Consider the following 15,994-nt stretch of genomic DNA (forward strand, 5'->3'; position numbering starts at 1 on the left):
CCCACCCCGGCCGGGGCCGTCTCTCCACGGACTGCGGCCTCCCGGGAGCAGGCGGTCCTGGAGCGGCGCTCGGGGAGCGCCAGGCCCGAGCCGGCTGCCGGCCCCGGGGTCCCGACGCGGTGAGTGCCTGGGCACGCCGGGCTCCGCCGAGCCCGCGCCGTGAGGCCGTAGCTGAGGCGGGGCCGGCGCGGCGGCGGGGCCGGGCCGGGGGCGGTGGAGGCCGGGCCGGGCGGCATGATCGGCACCGTGCTCTGCTATGTGCTGCTGCCGGCGGCGCGGCTCCTCCAGGCCCTCCGAGGTAACCCGGCCCCGGGCGGGCGGCGGCGGGGGCAGGGGGAGCTGGCGGGGGTGGCCCGGAGGGGCGGGGATGTCCCTCGCCGTCCCCCGCCCCGGCCGGAGGTGGGGGTGCGGCCCGGCGGCCGGGGTCGGCCCGGCTGCCCCGGAACTCCCCGAGGCCCTGGCCAGGTGGGGCCTGGGGCTGCTGGCCACGGGCAGCGCGGGGAGCTGCGTGTTTAGAGGGAACAGCTGCCGGCTGTTGTGCTGCAGAGGCAGACTGCGCTTTGCGTAGGGGCTCTACCTGCTGCCCCGAACCTGCTCTCCAGGCTTGGGGACACCCTTGGAGATGGGCTGCTCAGAGATCTGTGATCCTCCAAGGACCTGCGGGTGATTTCATGGATGGACTTCTGTTTTGTGTGCATCGCTATTTCACTTAGTTTCCTAGATCCTGCTGCTGCTTCACAGTTCCTGGTTACTGAGCTGATGTAAAGCCACCCTCCAGCCTGAATCTGTCCCCGGCCGTGTAGCAACTACTGGACTGGCATGCTGTGTTTTTTCATAGTAAGCAGCGAGCTGACTCATCTCAAATTTAGCTGCTATTGTGTATTAACAGGCTCTTGTAAGCACTCTTCATGCCAGTGGTGTGTGGCAGCATTACCTTGGTGCATTGGTGTTTCTGACATTCATGAACTTAATTACAAACCGACAGAGAGAAGTATGGTTATTAAAGCTGTGTTCCTGGCACATACAGAAAACTTTGACACAAAATATATAGTAAAACTATACATGGATGTTGCTGACATAGTATGTTACTGCTGTGGCTGACTGACAGGGATGCAGAGAAAAAAAGTGATATGTAATCAACAGAAATTACTAGTTAACAGTAGGGACGAGTGTCTGTGCAGAATTCATAGCAAAATGCAAATGCCATCTCTTGTATAGATGCAAGTGAAAGGAGTCTCTGTCTTTTTCTACTTTACTGCACAAATATTGGTATATTCAAGTGTTACATTAAAAGCAGTTTAAAGTGGTTTTATTTTTTTGCCACATTAGTCATCAAGTGATCTGTAATTCTCACCAGGACTACTTCTGTGCATATACTCTCTCTAATCAGGCATTTGTTGGTTCCTCTGTGTCTTCATTTTTCATCTCTTAGTAACAGAATGGTTTTTCTTCTACAACATATTCTTGTGATATATTTTATTCTCTTAGCTGACTGCTATTTCTTACTCAGTCCCTGGAAAGAAGCTTGCTCCAAGTGGTGATCTACAAGACCTCGGTTTCTTAGCCCATGCACCTGATCAGCTAACTTTTGCAGACTGTGCCTTTACATATATTGCTGAGAGCTGGTAGTTTCCACAAAGCCTTTCAGCTTGGCCGTCTGTGGTGCTGCATGAGTTAGAATTGCATTCCCTGGATTTGATAAAGCCATTGCTGTTGTGTGCAGTTTCAGTGACTTGGACTAATTTAACTGGACGTGGACCGTGGCTTAGCATCCTGGAGGAGGCAGGGGAAGTTACTTAGACTGTAACTGTTTTTCCTCAGAGAAGTAATTTGTTTGGATTGCTATAGTGAATGGTTGTATTGCACAGAGTTATAGCAATTGGAATCAGACAAGAATGAGCGAGTAAGCATTTCTGGCTGTCTTATTTTGATTTTGTTTTTAAATGACAGATGCTTTCTTTACCTGTCGAAAGAATGTGCTTCTGGCGAAGAGCCCGTCCACCCAGATAGAAGGTGTCTTTGCTGCTACCAGAGGAACATCAGTCCCAGAAGAGCAAGAAGCCCTTCTCCAGCAGTGGCTGGAGGAAGGAGTAGAGAATTTGCCAGCCAGTGAGAGTGTTCCAGCAGTGAGGAAAGTGTCAGTTACACTCACTAGTGACTGGTTTGAAGGTTCAGAGCTATTGATGACTAGCCTCAGTGACCTGAATACATCTCCAGAAGTCACCCGGTGTGCTGATCAGCAGCTCTCAGAGCTAAATGCTTTGGCTTCTTCAGAACTGCAAGATCATGCAGTGGCTGAACTGGCAAGATTACCAGCAGAGGAAACAGTGACTGTAGGAGGCAGTGCCCCTTGGGCAGCTGTGGTGCCACAGACAGATCACCAGACAGCTGGCTGTGCTGGTATCAACGTGGAAGTGCTGAATGATGACCCAGCTGTGCTGGCCTGGAGTTTAGCGTGTGATGCAGAGACAGTGCCACCAGTGCTCCCAGCCTGGCCCATTCAGGATGCGGTGCCATTTTATCCGGTCCCAACAGAGGTGCCCTACCATGGTCAGTAACGGCTCTGAATCTGATATTTAGCTTGGGATTGGCATTTGTAGTGAATGTGGTCAGGTTACTGTGTTTGGGCTTGCTGTCACTAAGACATTGATTGTCCCTGCAGAATTGACAGGATCTGCTAGTGAAAACTGTAAAGTGAGTTTTTGCTGAGGAGGGGCTGGTCACAGCTAGTGGTTTCTGTGCTGTTAGACTGTCTGGTCTGAATATCAGTATATGTTCCTTAGCCGAGTGCTGGGTTTATACTCTAAAAACCGCCATAAAAGTGTGTCTGGTGTTCCAGGATGCTTGACTCTGGTCATTTGTTATGCTGTCCCTACAGACAACTATCCAAAGGTATCCAGAGAGAGCATCTGAAAACCAGAGTGGGTGAGGGTTTGCTGAGAGGCTAGAGTGCCCTTAGCTTAGGGACTGAGAATGGCTATTTTCTGGGTCCCAGGGGAACCAAAATATCAGCAAGGTACCCAGTGTGCCTGTAACTTTGTTTTTTGTCTCTTGTATATAGAGATCTTATGGAGAGACTGGGAGGATCTTTCTGTCCAGCCCTGTGTCTTAGAGCAGGTCTCAAAAACCACTCCTCTATTTGAATTTCGAGTCATGTCTTACAACATCCTTGCCCAGGACCTGGTTGAGCAGGGCCTTGATCTCTATGTACACTGTCATCCGGACATCCTGAACTGGAACTACCGCCTTCCAAACCTTTTGCAGGAGATCCAGCACTGGGATCCTGACGTAAGTGTGACTGAGCCCTCCCTACTCAGTGTCACCAGAATGTGAATTCCTTGTTTGATCTAACAGTATTAAGAAAAGAAAAAGATGGGGGCAAGTCCTAGGAAGATGCTACCTGCTTGGTAACTGAGCACTGATTGCTCTGAGAGTGTTTGAGGACTTTCACAGACCCTTTTTTTGGTGTCTGTCTTGCTTTGATTGTAGAAACTAGTCATACTTTGATAGCAGGGCTTAACTTCTATAAACAGCAGAAGTAGAGGAAGAAGGACCAGTTTTCTAAGGCAGCACAGGAGGGGAAGCCTGCATAGAAGAGGACTCCATGAATTTCTCTATTCTTTGAGTCCTCTTTGTGGGATGAAGGATCTTTTGCCTCATCACTGGAAAACTGAATGATAAGCTAATGTGACCCAGAAAGTCATTGCTCTTCATCTAGAAAGTACAGGACAGAGTTGCAGTGATGACATTTCTGGTTGGAGGGTTGGTATGTGAGTGTACTTTTCCACTTTCTTCCTTCCCCCAGAAAAGGTAACTAGTAAAATACTTGCGGAGTGAGTGAGGTCTCTGCCTTCCTTCCAGGTTCTGTGTCTCCAAGAGGTACAAGAGAACCATTACTGGGAGCAACTGGAACCAACATTCAAGGAGATGGGTATGTCCTGCTTTTGTGGGTCTGTACATCAGCTCATGGGACTGGCCAAGCAGTGCTTTCTGCTTAACGTCTTCAAAGCACTCAGTTTCAAGAGACCTATTCCTGTTTGCCAGGTGGCTGCTGGCCCTGCTTCTGAACTATCTTCCTAGGCCTTTATCCTTTCTTTTGCAATTGATGTTTCTGAGTTGAATGATCAGAGTAACAAAACAGAGGCCCTAAGAGGACACGGAGAGAGAAAATACCCTCAATGATTAATAATAAAGGATGATTATTGGAACAGAATTGGGTATATTGCTGTACCCAAATGTAGTAAGAACCTTTTCTATGCAGACTTGCTGAGTCTGAGGTAGTGACTGGATAAGCCTTTTAATAGGTGACGGTTTCTTTTCAGGCTTTGCATGCTTCTATAAGCGCAGAACCGGGACGAAGACAGATGGATGTGCGGTGTGCTATAAGCACAGCAGGTTCCAGCTGATCAGCCTCAGCCCCATAGAATACTTCCGGCCTGGTCTGGACGTCCTCAACCGGGATAATGTGGGCTTGGTGCTGCTGCTACAGCCTGTGCTCCCAGAGGGCCTAGGTCTGAAGGCAGTCAGTCCTTTGTGTGTGGCCAACACTCATGTGTTGTTCAATCCCCGTCGAGGAGATATCAAACTGGCTCAGGTGGCCTTGCTGCTAGCAGAGATTGACAAAATTGCAAGAACTACTGAAGGCAGCTACTATCCTGTCATCTTGTGTGGAGACCTGAACTCTGTACCTGATTCTCCACTCTACAAATTCATCCGAAATGGTGAACTTTCCTACCATGGGATGCCAGCCTGGAAGGTAGTTGCCAGCCAGAACTGGGATTGGATAGCTTTTTATTGCATGCTGCTAGAGAAATGCATGGCTGCATTCTTTCTCTTGTGAGGAAATAGTCTTAATACTGAATAAAGTTCTTCAGCAATCTTCCCCAATGTCTCCAGCACTGCAGGGGAAAGAAGCAGACAAGTGTTTGCCTTTTGTTTCCACCACTGCTCTTTTGGTTTCTCTTGAGGCAGGCTTGTGATAATAGACCACTTAATTTCAAGTCTTTTTTTCCCTTTCCTATGGAGTTGTTATGCCTGGGTGACTGGAAGTGTAGGGAAGTGCAACTCCACCAAGACTTACTGAAATTTTACATGGATGTTTGTTCTGAAAAAAGTTTGAAGTGGGTACCTATGCTAGAGTCTCCTGTGGTTATGTCTTACTGTGTGTCTGTGATCAAATACATGGTTGGCTTTCAAGCTAAATCATCACTCCAGTAAGATGCCTGTAAAGTATCTCGTCAGGTGACTTTTATCTAATTGTATCTGTCCCCTGCAGCTGAAGGTTTATTATGCCTGCACCATACTCTGAATGGCTTAGTTCGTGCCTTTCTATGAGGGCATTCTCCTGTCTTGCTCTTGACAAGTGTGTATGTGTACATTTTCTACATCTTGCAGAAGTTCTGCTTTGTGTCACTGATGGTTGCTCTCCTTTTCTGGACTTCTTGCAGGTGTCTGGTCAGGAAGACTTTTCCCAACAATTGTATTCACGGAAACTGCTGGCCCCACTGTGGCCAAGCTCACTGGGTGTAACAGACAAGTGCCAGTATGTTACCCTGTGCCAGCCAAAGAAACTTGGTGAGCTCCAGTATGCACTGACAACATGAGTTTGCTGAGGATGGGCAGTTTGTGGGTCTTGCTGTCTCTCTGAGTGCATGAGGCACTCAACAAAGATTCTCCCCTTCTACTTGGTATATGAATTAAATACAATTTTTTCAGAATCTATTGCTGTAGCCTCATTTCTACTGTTTTCTTTCTCTAGTCAGGAGCTGAATGTTCCTCTACCAGTAACAATTGCTCTATGTGTCTCTCTCATATTCCCAGACTTAGGCTTTTGTGCAGTTGTAAACTATGTTCAGCAGGCACAGCTTTCATCTGCAGGTGTTCCGGGGTATGGTTTTGGATCGTATTTGCAAACCACTGTTAAGAAATCATTCCTAAGACCCAGTTACACTCATGTCTGTTCTCTGCATCCGTAGAGAGGATTAAAAAAATGGAGCCCACACAAAATAGCTTTTTTTAAAATCTTGAATGTAGAACTTGTATTCAGCCTGATCTCCAGAAATGTTTTCTTTTTCAGCAGACATTTCCTTGAGTTACGCACTAACTGATCTGCTTGAAAGTCCCTTGAACTTGTGGTGTCTCAGAGAGGACATTTATAATTGGTACTGACCATAACTGTTGCATTCGTAAAGGGATAGCAGTAGCTGTGCTCAGTTCTTCTATTTTTACACATCTCTTCTGTTCTACATGTAGGTTATTAGGTGATTTCTGTTCTCATGGTATCAGGGTGCTTGGGCACAAAAGCCACTCTCAAACCAAAGAGGTCTAAGAGGCCCAAAGGTCTAAAATACATGTAGATGTTCCCTAGGGATGTGACTTTGCTGCAATTACTTTCTTCTTTTAACCTGTACTTTTCTCTGCAGGGAGACGTGAATACAGCCGTGACTTCCTGCTCCAGTTCCGCTTTTGCGATGTTGCCTGTGAGCGACCACCACAGCTGGTCCTCTTGGAAGGTGTGACAGATGCTAAACCAGGTATTAACAGGAGACTTTTCAGCTTGTAACGCCCCTATCTCAATGGAGCACCTCTCCTCTGAGGACAGACTGAGAGGGTTGCGACTGGAGAAGAGAAGGCCCCACTGAGGCCTCATCGTGGCCTTCCAGTACTTAAAGGGGGCTTATAAAAAAAGAGGGATGGTGACTCTTTACACAGGCATATAGTGATGGGACAAGGGGAAATGGTTTTAAACTTCCTAAATGCCTTACTACCTTATTTACATAGAAGTTGGTAAGGCACTGGGCCAGGTTGCCCAGAGAAGTTGTGGATACCACATCCCTGGAAAATGTTCAAGGCCAGGTTGGATGGGGCCCTGGGCAACCTGATGTAGTGGGTGACATCCTTGCCTGTGGGATGGAGGGATGAAACTAGATGATCTTTAAGGTCCCTTCCAACCCAGGCCATTCTATAGTTGTATTATTCTATGATTTCAAAGAAAACATGAGGTGGAGGTAATGCCTGGTAAGGAAAAGGAAAGGGAGAAGGTGCCTTCTGTGACTGTGATTAGGTTCTATGAGAGCTCAGAGAAGTACACTCTTACCTCCCTCATACACACTGACTGTGTTCCTTGAGATGCACTGAGATTCAGCTTCTTTTTGAGGCTGTTTCTTATAAAATTCTTTTAAGCTGAAGCACATACATATATTTCTTTTTTCTGCTTCAAGATTTTGGTGGTGGAGAACAACCTGAAGACTGTAATGATATACAATGGCCACAATATAGATGTCTCTGGAAGCTGGTACCCAGTAGACATTGCTGCACCTCTGGGCCTTGTGGCGTGGCTGGTTCTGCTTTCTCCATTTCTGTTCTGCCTTTCTAGACACCCTTTGAGTAGGCTGTAGGCTAAGACAAGCAACCTTTCTTTGGGAGCAAAGATTGAAATACCCTGAACTTTGATAATATTAAATGCTTCAAGGATGTGTCCTCAGCAGGACAGAATATGACTTCTCAGTTGTTTGCACTAATCTGCTCTAAGGATGTTCCTGTTAGTCTTACAGCTGGTGTTTCCTTTGGGTATTTTCCTTTAAGATGCTTGTGACTGGAAGCTATCTGCTCTTCTTGGGCAAAAAGATTAATTTGTTTTCAGGAGAAGCTTCTCAGACTTGGGATGAGCAGCGTGTTCTGGGATCTGTGTAGGTCTGGTTGGAATCTCTTTGCTCCTTTGCAGACCGCCCTGCACACTGGCCCAAGCCTGCTGCCATGGTGAAAGACCCTGATCCCCAGCCATTCATCCCAAGGTAACTTGGTGCACCTTCAATGGCCCCAGTCTTCAAACTCAGCCTTGTTTTCCTCAACACTGAAAATCTGGCTGAAGTAAAGATTGAAATAAATGTGAGTGAAAGAGAGTAAGGAGGGCTATCTGGAAGAGCTAGATCCACCCAGGACTGTCCCAGCAACTGGGTGCTGCTATGTCAGCATTGTGTTGGTGAGATAGAGAATGAAGGGCATAGACGTATACAGGACTGGGTATTGAAGACAAAGGAAGGTCACAGTCTGTCTTGCTTTGGTGTAAGTGGAGTGAATAGTTCTGAAAGATTTTATGTGCTCACAAAGTAGGAATAGTTTAGACAATTGCATCAGCAAGGGACTATTCAGCTGTGAGTGCAGTATTGAAAAGGCATAATTCTCTTTCCTTGCTTGGTAAACAGTAACTGTTTATGTGCAGGTGTTCAGGTGTTATCCAGCATGGCCTCAACCTGACCTCTGTCTACAGCCACTTCCTGCCACAGAGGGGACGCCCAGAGGTCACAACGATGCCCATGGGGCTTGGAGCCACTGTTGATTACATTTTCTACTCAGCAGAGCCTGTGGAGAACAAGGCGGGTGAGTGTGGCAGCGCAGGGCTTATCCCTGTGGCATTGGAAGAGGACTGTGAGACAGGCCAGATGGGCAGTGCATTTCATTAAGCTGGAGTGGATCTACAGGATGTGTCTTTGAAATAATACACAAGGTGGAAGTAACATTTGCTCATGTACCATGCGAAGACCCTGCTTATCTTTGCTGTGTAAAAAATGAGGCTGCTTAGGTTCATGTAGACTTTTGAGGAAGCTAGAACAGAATGGATTCTTTTTTTTCTGTATAAATATCTTACTTGTGCTCCTGGTAACAGGCAGTGCTGCATCCTGAGTTCAAGGCTTGGACTTGAACTGGACTGGAAGACTTCTGGTCTGTCTGAGACCATATGGTGTTCTTGGAAGGAGGTGACTCTGGTTCCCTTACAATGGCACTTTCTCTCTGCTACCTGAAACAGGAATTGTCTTGATGAAAGATTGCATGTAAATGTATCCAGGAACTCTCTTGGAGCTGATTTGGGTCATGTCAGAATCAAATTCGGGGAACTGGTTATGAATGAAGAGATTAATTCCTCCTCAGGGGAAAAACTGAAGCTATTGCTAGGGCACAGTAGCATGAAAGGAACTTCTCATGTAAGCAACTACCTGGCGAATTTCATGTTCTTGCTTCCTATGCCTGCAGGTATATGAAACCATGAACAGCAGTATTGTAGGATGCTCACTGCTTTCACATCTATGCTCAAAGGTGCATGTAGTGTTTGTGCAGGCTGTCTTCATTTATCAGGGAAAGAACAGGAAAGTATTGACAAGCATCCCTCTGTGAGTGTATAGAGTTAATCCACAGTGCCAATCTCTGGTTGATGTTTCTTTCCATTTTCTGTGTCAGGTCGCAGGCTGTACAAGGATGGAGCCCTGAAGCTGCTTGGCCGTCTTTCTCTTCTCTCTGAAGATGTCCTCTTGATGGCAAATGGCTTACCAAATCATTTTTGTTCATCTGACCATCTCTGCCTGCTGGCTAGCTTTGGCTTGGAGATCTCCAGCCTCAGAGAGAGTTAGTGTTGGTACCCTTTCCCTAAAGAAAAGCTGTTCTGAATATGGCAGTTGATGCTCTGGATTGCACAACCTGCTTGCAAGAAAACCCTTTTCCTTGTCATGCCCTAAAAGTCCTTTTCTCCCCTCACACCCTTACTAAAAGCAGGGATGAGAGAGTCAGAGCGTTTTTTGCATTGGTATTTTCTGGGTCTCTGCAAACCTGAGCTGTGTTCCCAGTGGGCTGCCAGGTGTATTCAGGCATTAGCAACTCTTAAAGGGAGCCTCGTTCCACTGCCTTGTTTAGCAGAGGTGGTTTTGTGCTACAGGAACCAAAGTAACTCCCATGTTTATTTGTCCCTGTGTGAGATTTTCAAGGAGCTGGAAAAGAGGGGCAATGCTATCTGCTTTTGGTTAGTTTAAGTGCTACCAAGGAGCATGGGATGTATATGCCAATACTCTTCACACCAAAACAATAGTTTTTTTAAATTTCTCAGTAACAGTTTAGTCCTTTCAGGGCTAGTTGTTTTGTTGCCTTTTAGATTGGATCTGCTAGCTGCTTAGAAATGTGTTTTACTTAATAATCTGTAAGGGGTGACTTGCTAACAGAAGGGTTTGTGTGGTGTAACAGTTTCTACAAGAAACTGCTTGCTGTGACTAATGGACCAGGGAATGGGATTGCCAGGAATGGAGCCAGGGGTTCTAGTGAGCCTCAAACAGTAGCTCTAGAACTGCAGCAAAAGCCTAGAGGCCTTGGGGAAGCCTTCCTTCCTTTCCAGCAGTCTCAGAATGGTACCTAATTTGTCTTTTTTAGGAAAAATATTTAGGATCCTCCCAGTGGATATCCTGTGGAAAAAAGTACCCTGTAAGGCATGACAACCTCAGAAGGCTATAACTCTGGTTGTCCCAAAAGAGATGAAAATGGAAGGCATGTGAGAGTCAGCAGAGCCATCAGATGGAAGAGCTGATCTTGTCACTTGCCCTATTCTTTTCTCTATTCACTCCCTATTGCATTCAGCCTGCCAGGGGTCAATAGCCAACCTGTAGCATCCATCTCCTGCACCAGACTGAAGTCCATGCTGTGTCCTTCTTCTGGACTCAGCCATGTTTAGGTAGATAGAACACTTAGGATCAACTCCTGTCTCTTGACATGCACTGGGAGGCACTGGGAGGAGGGGGAAGGCTGTGTAACTTGGAGCCAGACTGCAGTCACTTGGATCCCAGTGTACCTTTGTTATCCTATTGGTGTGGTTTTGTCAGCAGTGGCTTGGCCAGTACAAAAGCAGTTGAGTTGTACCTGTTCCTGGAGTAAATTCCCCAGTTCAGCCTGACATTTGGTGCTCAGTTTTTCCCTAAGAGATGAGACCGGTATTGGCAGAAATATTATCAATCTTCTGTTCACAAAGGAGGCAGGAACCTCAGATTTTTGTGGGAAGGCACAGAAGACTTGAAACACTGTTTGTTCTTCATGGTCTATATTGAGGGACTTTGATATTTTAAATGTTACTTTCTTTATTGAAAAATAAAATCCTGCTAATCTAAGAAAATACCACAAAGTAACTGCAGCACCTTGTATTTCTGGCAGCTGAACCTCTGAGGACTTGCTCAACAAAGTTTTGCTGGCTGGGAGGTCGAAAAGGGCAAATTGACTACACAAGAAAGTAGTGAGGGTTGAAGAGAGGGAAGAAGTGAGCCTAACTGTTATCTCCCAGCACATGCCTAAATCCCAGAGGTGGCTTCTCTGGCCTTGGGCTTGTCTTGCCCCCTCCCCCCCACAAAGAAAGATTTCCATTCGGGAACCCTTGCCTTCCTCCCAAAGAAAGCAATACTGCTGATCTTTTACAGCCTACTTCTGTAAACTACAAAACAAGGTGTGTGTTGGGGGGGTTGTGTTCTGTGCCCTTATGAGTGTGTAAGGACTCCATATTCCCTTCTTGCCCTGCCAGATGGTGTGGTATTTGTCTGGTGATGTGTGGATAGCTTTTGCTACCACTTGAGAGTTTCTGTAAGTGAACAGCAATCTTGGGGGCATGTGAATAATTTTGCCCTTAGGTAATAGTTCTGGCATGTCACTGGTACATGAGGAGGGATGCAGAGGTGTGCATTTGTATGACTGTGTTTATGTCACAGTTTGACTGATTTCTGCAAGTACTCTTATTTTGCAAGCAGTCGTATTTAGAAAAAGGGAGAGAACGAAAGGGTGAACTGAGAGCTTTACTTTCTATCTGGCTCAAAAAGAGCTTACCAGAAGGCAGCCTGGTTGCAGATGACTCCCTCCTGCTGTTAACATTGTAATAGGAAGCTTAGAAGATGCTAAAGGTTTAACAACAACCAACCAAAAGCACAACAAAAAATTCTGTGACACATGGTGTTGGCACTTGGAACTTTTAACTATCTGCTTCCATTGTAATTGCTGGCTGGGCCTGACGGTCAGTTTATGAGGCGGGGGGGTGTGTGGGGGGGTGTGTATGTATGAAAGCTGCTCGCCCCCCTGTTGAGACCCCTAAGGTGTGCACTGGACACCAGCAAATGAACTGGTTGCCCCTGCACTGCCTGAAGCACCCTGCAGTCCTGTGATGTAACTCAGGTGGAGGACCCGTGTTCCAATTTCACAAATGCTTTTTCCATTTTATGGAAACCAAAGCCTTGACTTGTGGGCAAATTGCATGGAAGCATCTCAGGGAGGTTTTTAGGTTCCGGCTATACTTTGCTGGAAAATCTAATGTTGCACGGGTCAAACTAATGCTTTCCCTTTCCATGCATGAAGTAATGTGGTATGCACTTGGAATGGTTACGTTTTTGAACACTAGATGTGGAGTCGTGCTGAGAAACCCCAGGAGTATGACTACAAGTCCCCTTATTCTTCTGGAGGTTATAGTGCTCCCAGGGTGACTTGTAGCTCCCAAAGACCTGCTTTGTTGGGCACTCATAGGTAAAACTATGGCAGAAATGCAGGACCATTGCTAGTGACTGCATAGACACAAAGGCAGAGTTGAAGACTTGATCTCTGTGTTTATTTTGACCACTGTCCCAGAAGCTCTAGTATAGATTCTTACGGAGGTTGTCTGTTTCAGGAAAATAAAAATCCCTGTGTTCTAGAGCAATTTGGGGTTAATATCAAATGGATCTGGAGACCTGTGAATGCCTCTGACTGTGTGGGATTATAGGAGAAGTTTGGAGGTGGGGTGGGTAGAAAGTTCCCAACTGTAAAATAGCAACTAGCATATAGTTTTTGGGAGAAAATAATGTGTTTTGTGATGCTTTAAGAGTAGCACCCAGAGATACAATCAGAGCCTGTGGTAATGAGCATCATAATGGGATGCAGAACTGAGATTCCAGATGTAGCTCTTAGCATTGTTTCTGGACCTAAATGCATGATGAGTTGTCATTAACATGGCTTTCTGATGAATTACGGAGGGGTCTGTAAATGGTTATGAAAGTAGAACAGCAGTATCTGCAATGCTCAGAAGGGGAAGGTGTCACAGAGGTAATTACCAACTACATCACCTTAGTAGTGATGTAGAGTTCAGGGACACTGGTGCTTAGGTGAATTGATGCCAGAGACCACTGGCAGTGTGTGTGTATTCCCTATTGGCAGCCTCCTAAACTGCAGGAGTATGCAGCTGTAGAGGCCAACATGTATTTGACAAAGTATCTTTGCCAAAAACCAGCTTAGTTTGCGCCACAGCTGCTTGGCTGTATTTAGTTATGCTATTTAGATAGAAGTTGGACTTCCTTCATTTTCTCAGTTTTAAGTTCATTGCTTCAGGAGGTTGCCCTTCATAATCAGTTTTCCCAATTACATGGGATGGGAGGAGTGGTACACAATATAGTTGCTCTAGCTTCTTTCCTGTTCTTAATAAATGAAACTTGGCTGCTGTTTGAGATCTTCTTTCTCCATGCCTTTTTCTTATGAGCTATCTCTCCAGCAGCTGTTTTCCCATGACTGCTCGATCCAGTTATCTTTCTGAGTTACCAATGTTTATTTTTTCTGCAGCTGTATTTCTTCATTTAAAAGTTATAGGTTCAGTTCTCTAGGTCTAAGTTTTATTATAAATGCAACATTTAAATGGTGTCAAGATGTAAGATAGTGGGTTTCCTCACCCCTGAAGAATTAAGTGGGAGGAGTGGGAGCTCTGAAACGAACACTTAGATGGGAGTAACACTTGTTATATAAAACAAAAACCCCGAGTTTCAGATTTATTGTTAGTGCTCTGTATGCCACCTGCTTTCTGAAGGCAGAACTCTGAAATATACTTGACCTTAGTGTCTCTTCCCTGAGGAGTCTCTAAGAGGTCGTAAGAAGTTCAGCATCTCAGAATCTGTTTTAAGAATGGATCAAGGTATGAGTCTTGCTCTTAACGATGTGTTGATGATGGTGTTGGCAAATAGTCTGCATAGCAGGGTGTTGCTACAGTCCAGTATCTGTTCCAATTGCCACCATCTCAGTATACTGAACATTTATTGGATGTACTGTTTAGAAATTTGCAGACATATCCATGGGTTATCCAAATGCAGATGAACTCTTTTGTTGCTTACCTAAAGGGGGAGCACACAAGCGTTAGGGGGATACCATCTCTTTTCAGGCTTCCTGTTGTGCAGACTAATTGAATTGCTGGCTGGCACCTACAGATCTTACCAGACTGTAGCTGCCTGGCCTGTAGTGCTTCCCATAGCACTGTCATGCTGAAATGCACAAGCCGAATTGAATGTAATGCATTGTGTTTCAAATTATGATACTGAGTTTCTGTAGAGAACTCACCTGTTAAAATGATAACCAAGATGACAGATTTAACAGCTGGCCTGCCTCAAACTCCTTCCTTTTGTCAGCTGTACACATTTGGCTTCTCCGGTCAAGGAAAGTTGTCCTCCAGCTTCCACTGAAAATGTCATTCTAGTCTTGAAGCTATTTTTCTTTTTATTTATTTTAAAATTTATTTATTTTCTTTCAGATTTAGACTGTACATTCCTGTGTTCTTGTATAATAGCTGGAAAATTATTCGTAATTTTGACATGACAAACACAGCAGCGTTCAAGGTCTGGGTTTGGCAAATAGGAGAAGGGCTAGGCTAGACACTGGCTTGTGCTACAACAAAAGATGTATTTGTTCATCCAGTCTTTCATTTATACACAAAAAAACCCCAAACCACCAAACAAAAAAAAACCTGTCTTCAAGCCTTAGCCATTTTATTCAGTTTTTTACTTCTTTTCTTTCTGGATGCAAAGCCTTCTACTTCTGTGTTTCTATATAGTCAGTTATTGGCCAGCGTCTGAAGCTGCTCTTGAACTGGGAGTAGATGATTGCAGTAGTTATTCTATAGTTATTCCTTTCCTCCTTTCCTCAAAATGAGAGTAGAAATAGGATGGCACTCACTCTTTGCCAAAATAAAAATATAATCCAGTAAAGCCAACTTTGCTGAGTTAACTTAATTCTGTGATGGCCTGCTATCCACAGCATGTCACATGCCTTTGCCTACCATAATCCTACAGTCTCTGCATGAATGGTGCTCTTAAGACTCAGTCTCACTCTCTCATGAATGAATTTCTGTGTGCTTTTAGACATGTGAGAGCCTTAAGTCTTGGGCCTCTCAGTGTAAAAACTGACAGGGTGTGCTTTGGTTTTGTTGGTTTTTTTTTAAATTTTCTGCTTCAACATATTGTTTATCCTTCCCACAATAAAGATTTCCCACTTAAGGTTGAAGCAGCATAATCTCTAACTGACTTGAAAACCTAAAACTGCAGGAACAACCAGTAGCAGGGGAAAAACCCGATGTAAAAGGGAGCAGGAAGTCTGTGGCCACATCACTGTTTTGCTGTTCTCATTCCACTGTCTAGCAGTCACCCTGATCTATACATCCATAGGGGATATAGGAGTTACCTGATTTAAAGCAAAATCTGTAAGACATGGGGCAGAGGATGTTTTCAAGCAAGCATCTGAAGTAGATGTTTAATACTGTACAATTACTTTCCCGCAGGGCGGAAGCTGTTCATATAATTAACTTGGCTAAGAGGGACTATTGCATGTGCCTTTCTCTTTGGAGTAACAGGTCAGAGAATGTTTATTCCTTTCTTATACACACTGTAGGCTTGCCTACATCCTGGCCCTGGTCCCAGTTATTACTCATTTCCCTAGAGAGAAGGGGTATGTTATGCCTGAAAGATGATAGCCTGAATAAAGTTGGATCCCCTTGCTGGGGATCCTTGCACTGGATCTTGCAGCTGACTGTCCTTTATTAACCCAGTATTTGTCTTGAGAAGTCCTGGTGAAGTCATTAGTTTGGAAGGTCACTAAACACAGACTTGGAGCAGAATTGCTTTTCAGGCCAGGAAGGGAGACTGAATTGTACATTGAAGAGTTGAGCAGTGCAAGCAGAGGTTTGTATTAACCCTTACAGTATTGTAAGACTGAAATTTTTGATGCTGCCTGCACCGATTTTTTTTTTTCCCATCCAGCCTGACTGATGGCAGTTCAAGAGGAAAATGTGAGTTCTGGCCTTTGCTAAACAGCCACATACATACATACATACATACTTAATCTCTGGCAGCTGCCTCTGTGTGCACAGACATACTCACCTGTTCAGATGATTAAAGGAATATGAGGGTTCTTCCATGTCCTC

At 45.3% G+C, this 15,994-nt stretch overlaps 1 protein-coding gene across 3 annotated transcripts; it reads left to right on the plus strand.

Annotated features, from left to right (window-relative positions):
• Positions 1-15,588, plus strand: ANGEL1 (angel homolog 1). 3 transcript variants are annotated; one of them, XM_048308502.1, is made up of 10 exons: positions 1-119; positions 1,951-2,550; positions 3,062-3,288; positions 3,862-3,931; positions 4,323-4,756; positions 5,448-5,574; positions 6,423-6,533; positions 7,724-7,793; positions 8,222-8,379; positions 9,235-15,588. In XM_048308502.1, the coding sequence occupies exons 2-10, from the start codon at positions 2,184-2,186 to the stop codon at positions 9,402-9,404; spliced, it is 1,734 nt and encodes a 577-aa protein (XP_048164459.1). In that variant the 5' UTR covers positions 1-119; positions 1,951-2,183; the 3' UTR covers positions 9,405-15,588. The 3 variants fall into 3 exon arrangements, with proteins under 3 accessions (XP_048164459.1, XP_048164456.1, XP_048164458.1); XM_048308499.1 differs by lacking the exon at positions 1-119 and adding an exon at positions 193-298; XM_048308501.1 differs by lacking the exons at positions 1-119; positions 7,724-7,793; positions 9,235-15,588 and adding an exon at positions 193-298 and having other exon boundaries at positions 8,222-8,356.
• The last annotated feature ends 406 nt before the right edge of the window (positions 15,589-15,994 follow it).

The sequence above is a fragment of the Corvus hawaiiensis genome, chromosome 6 (assembly GCF_020740725.1).
Source record: "Corvus hawaiiensis isolate bCorHaw1 chromosome 6, bCorHaw1.pri.cur, whole genome shotgun sequence".
NCBI lineage: Eukaryota > Metazoa > Chordata > Aves > Passeriformes > Corvidae > Corvus > Corvus hawaiiensis.

Excerpts from the sequence above, each read along its gene's own strand:
- ANGEL1 (XM_048308499.1), top strand. The coding sequence starts at position 235 with ATGATCGGCACCGTGCTCTGCTATGTGCTGCTGCCGGCGGCGCGGCTC. Across the intron at positions 7,794-8,221 it reads CCCCAGCCATTCATCCCAAG|GTGTTCAGGTGTTATCCAGC; the intron begins GTAACTTGGTGC and ends GTTTATGTGCAG. Across the intron at positions 8,380-9,234 it reads GCCTGTGGAGAACAAGGCGG|GTCGCAGGCTGTACAAGGAT; the intron begins GTGAGTGTGGCA and ends TTTCTGTGTCAG.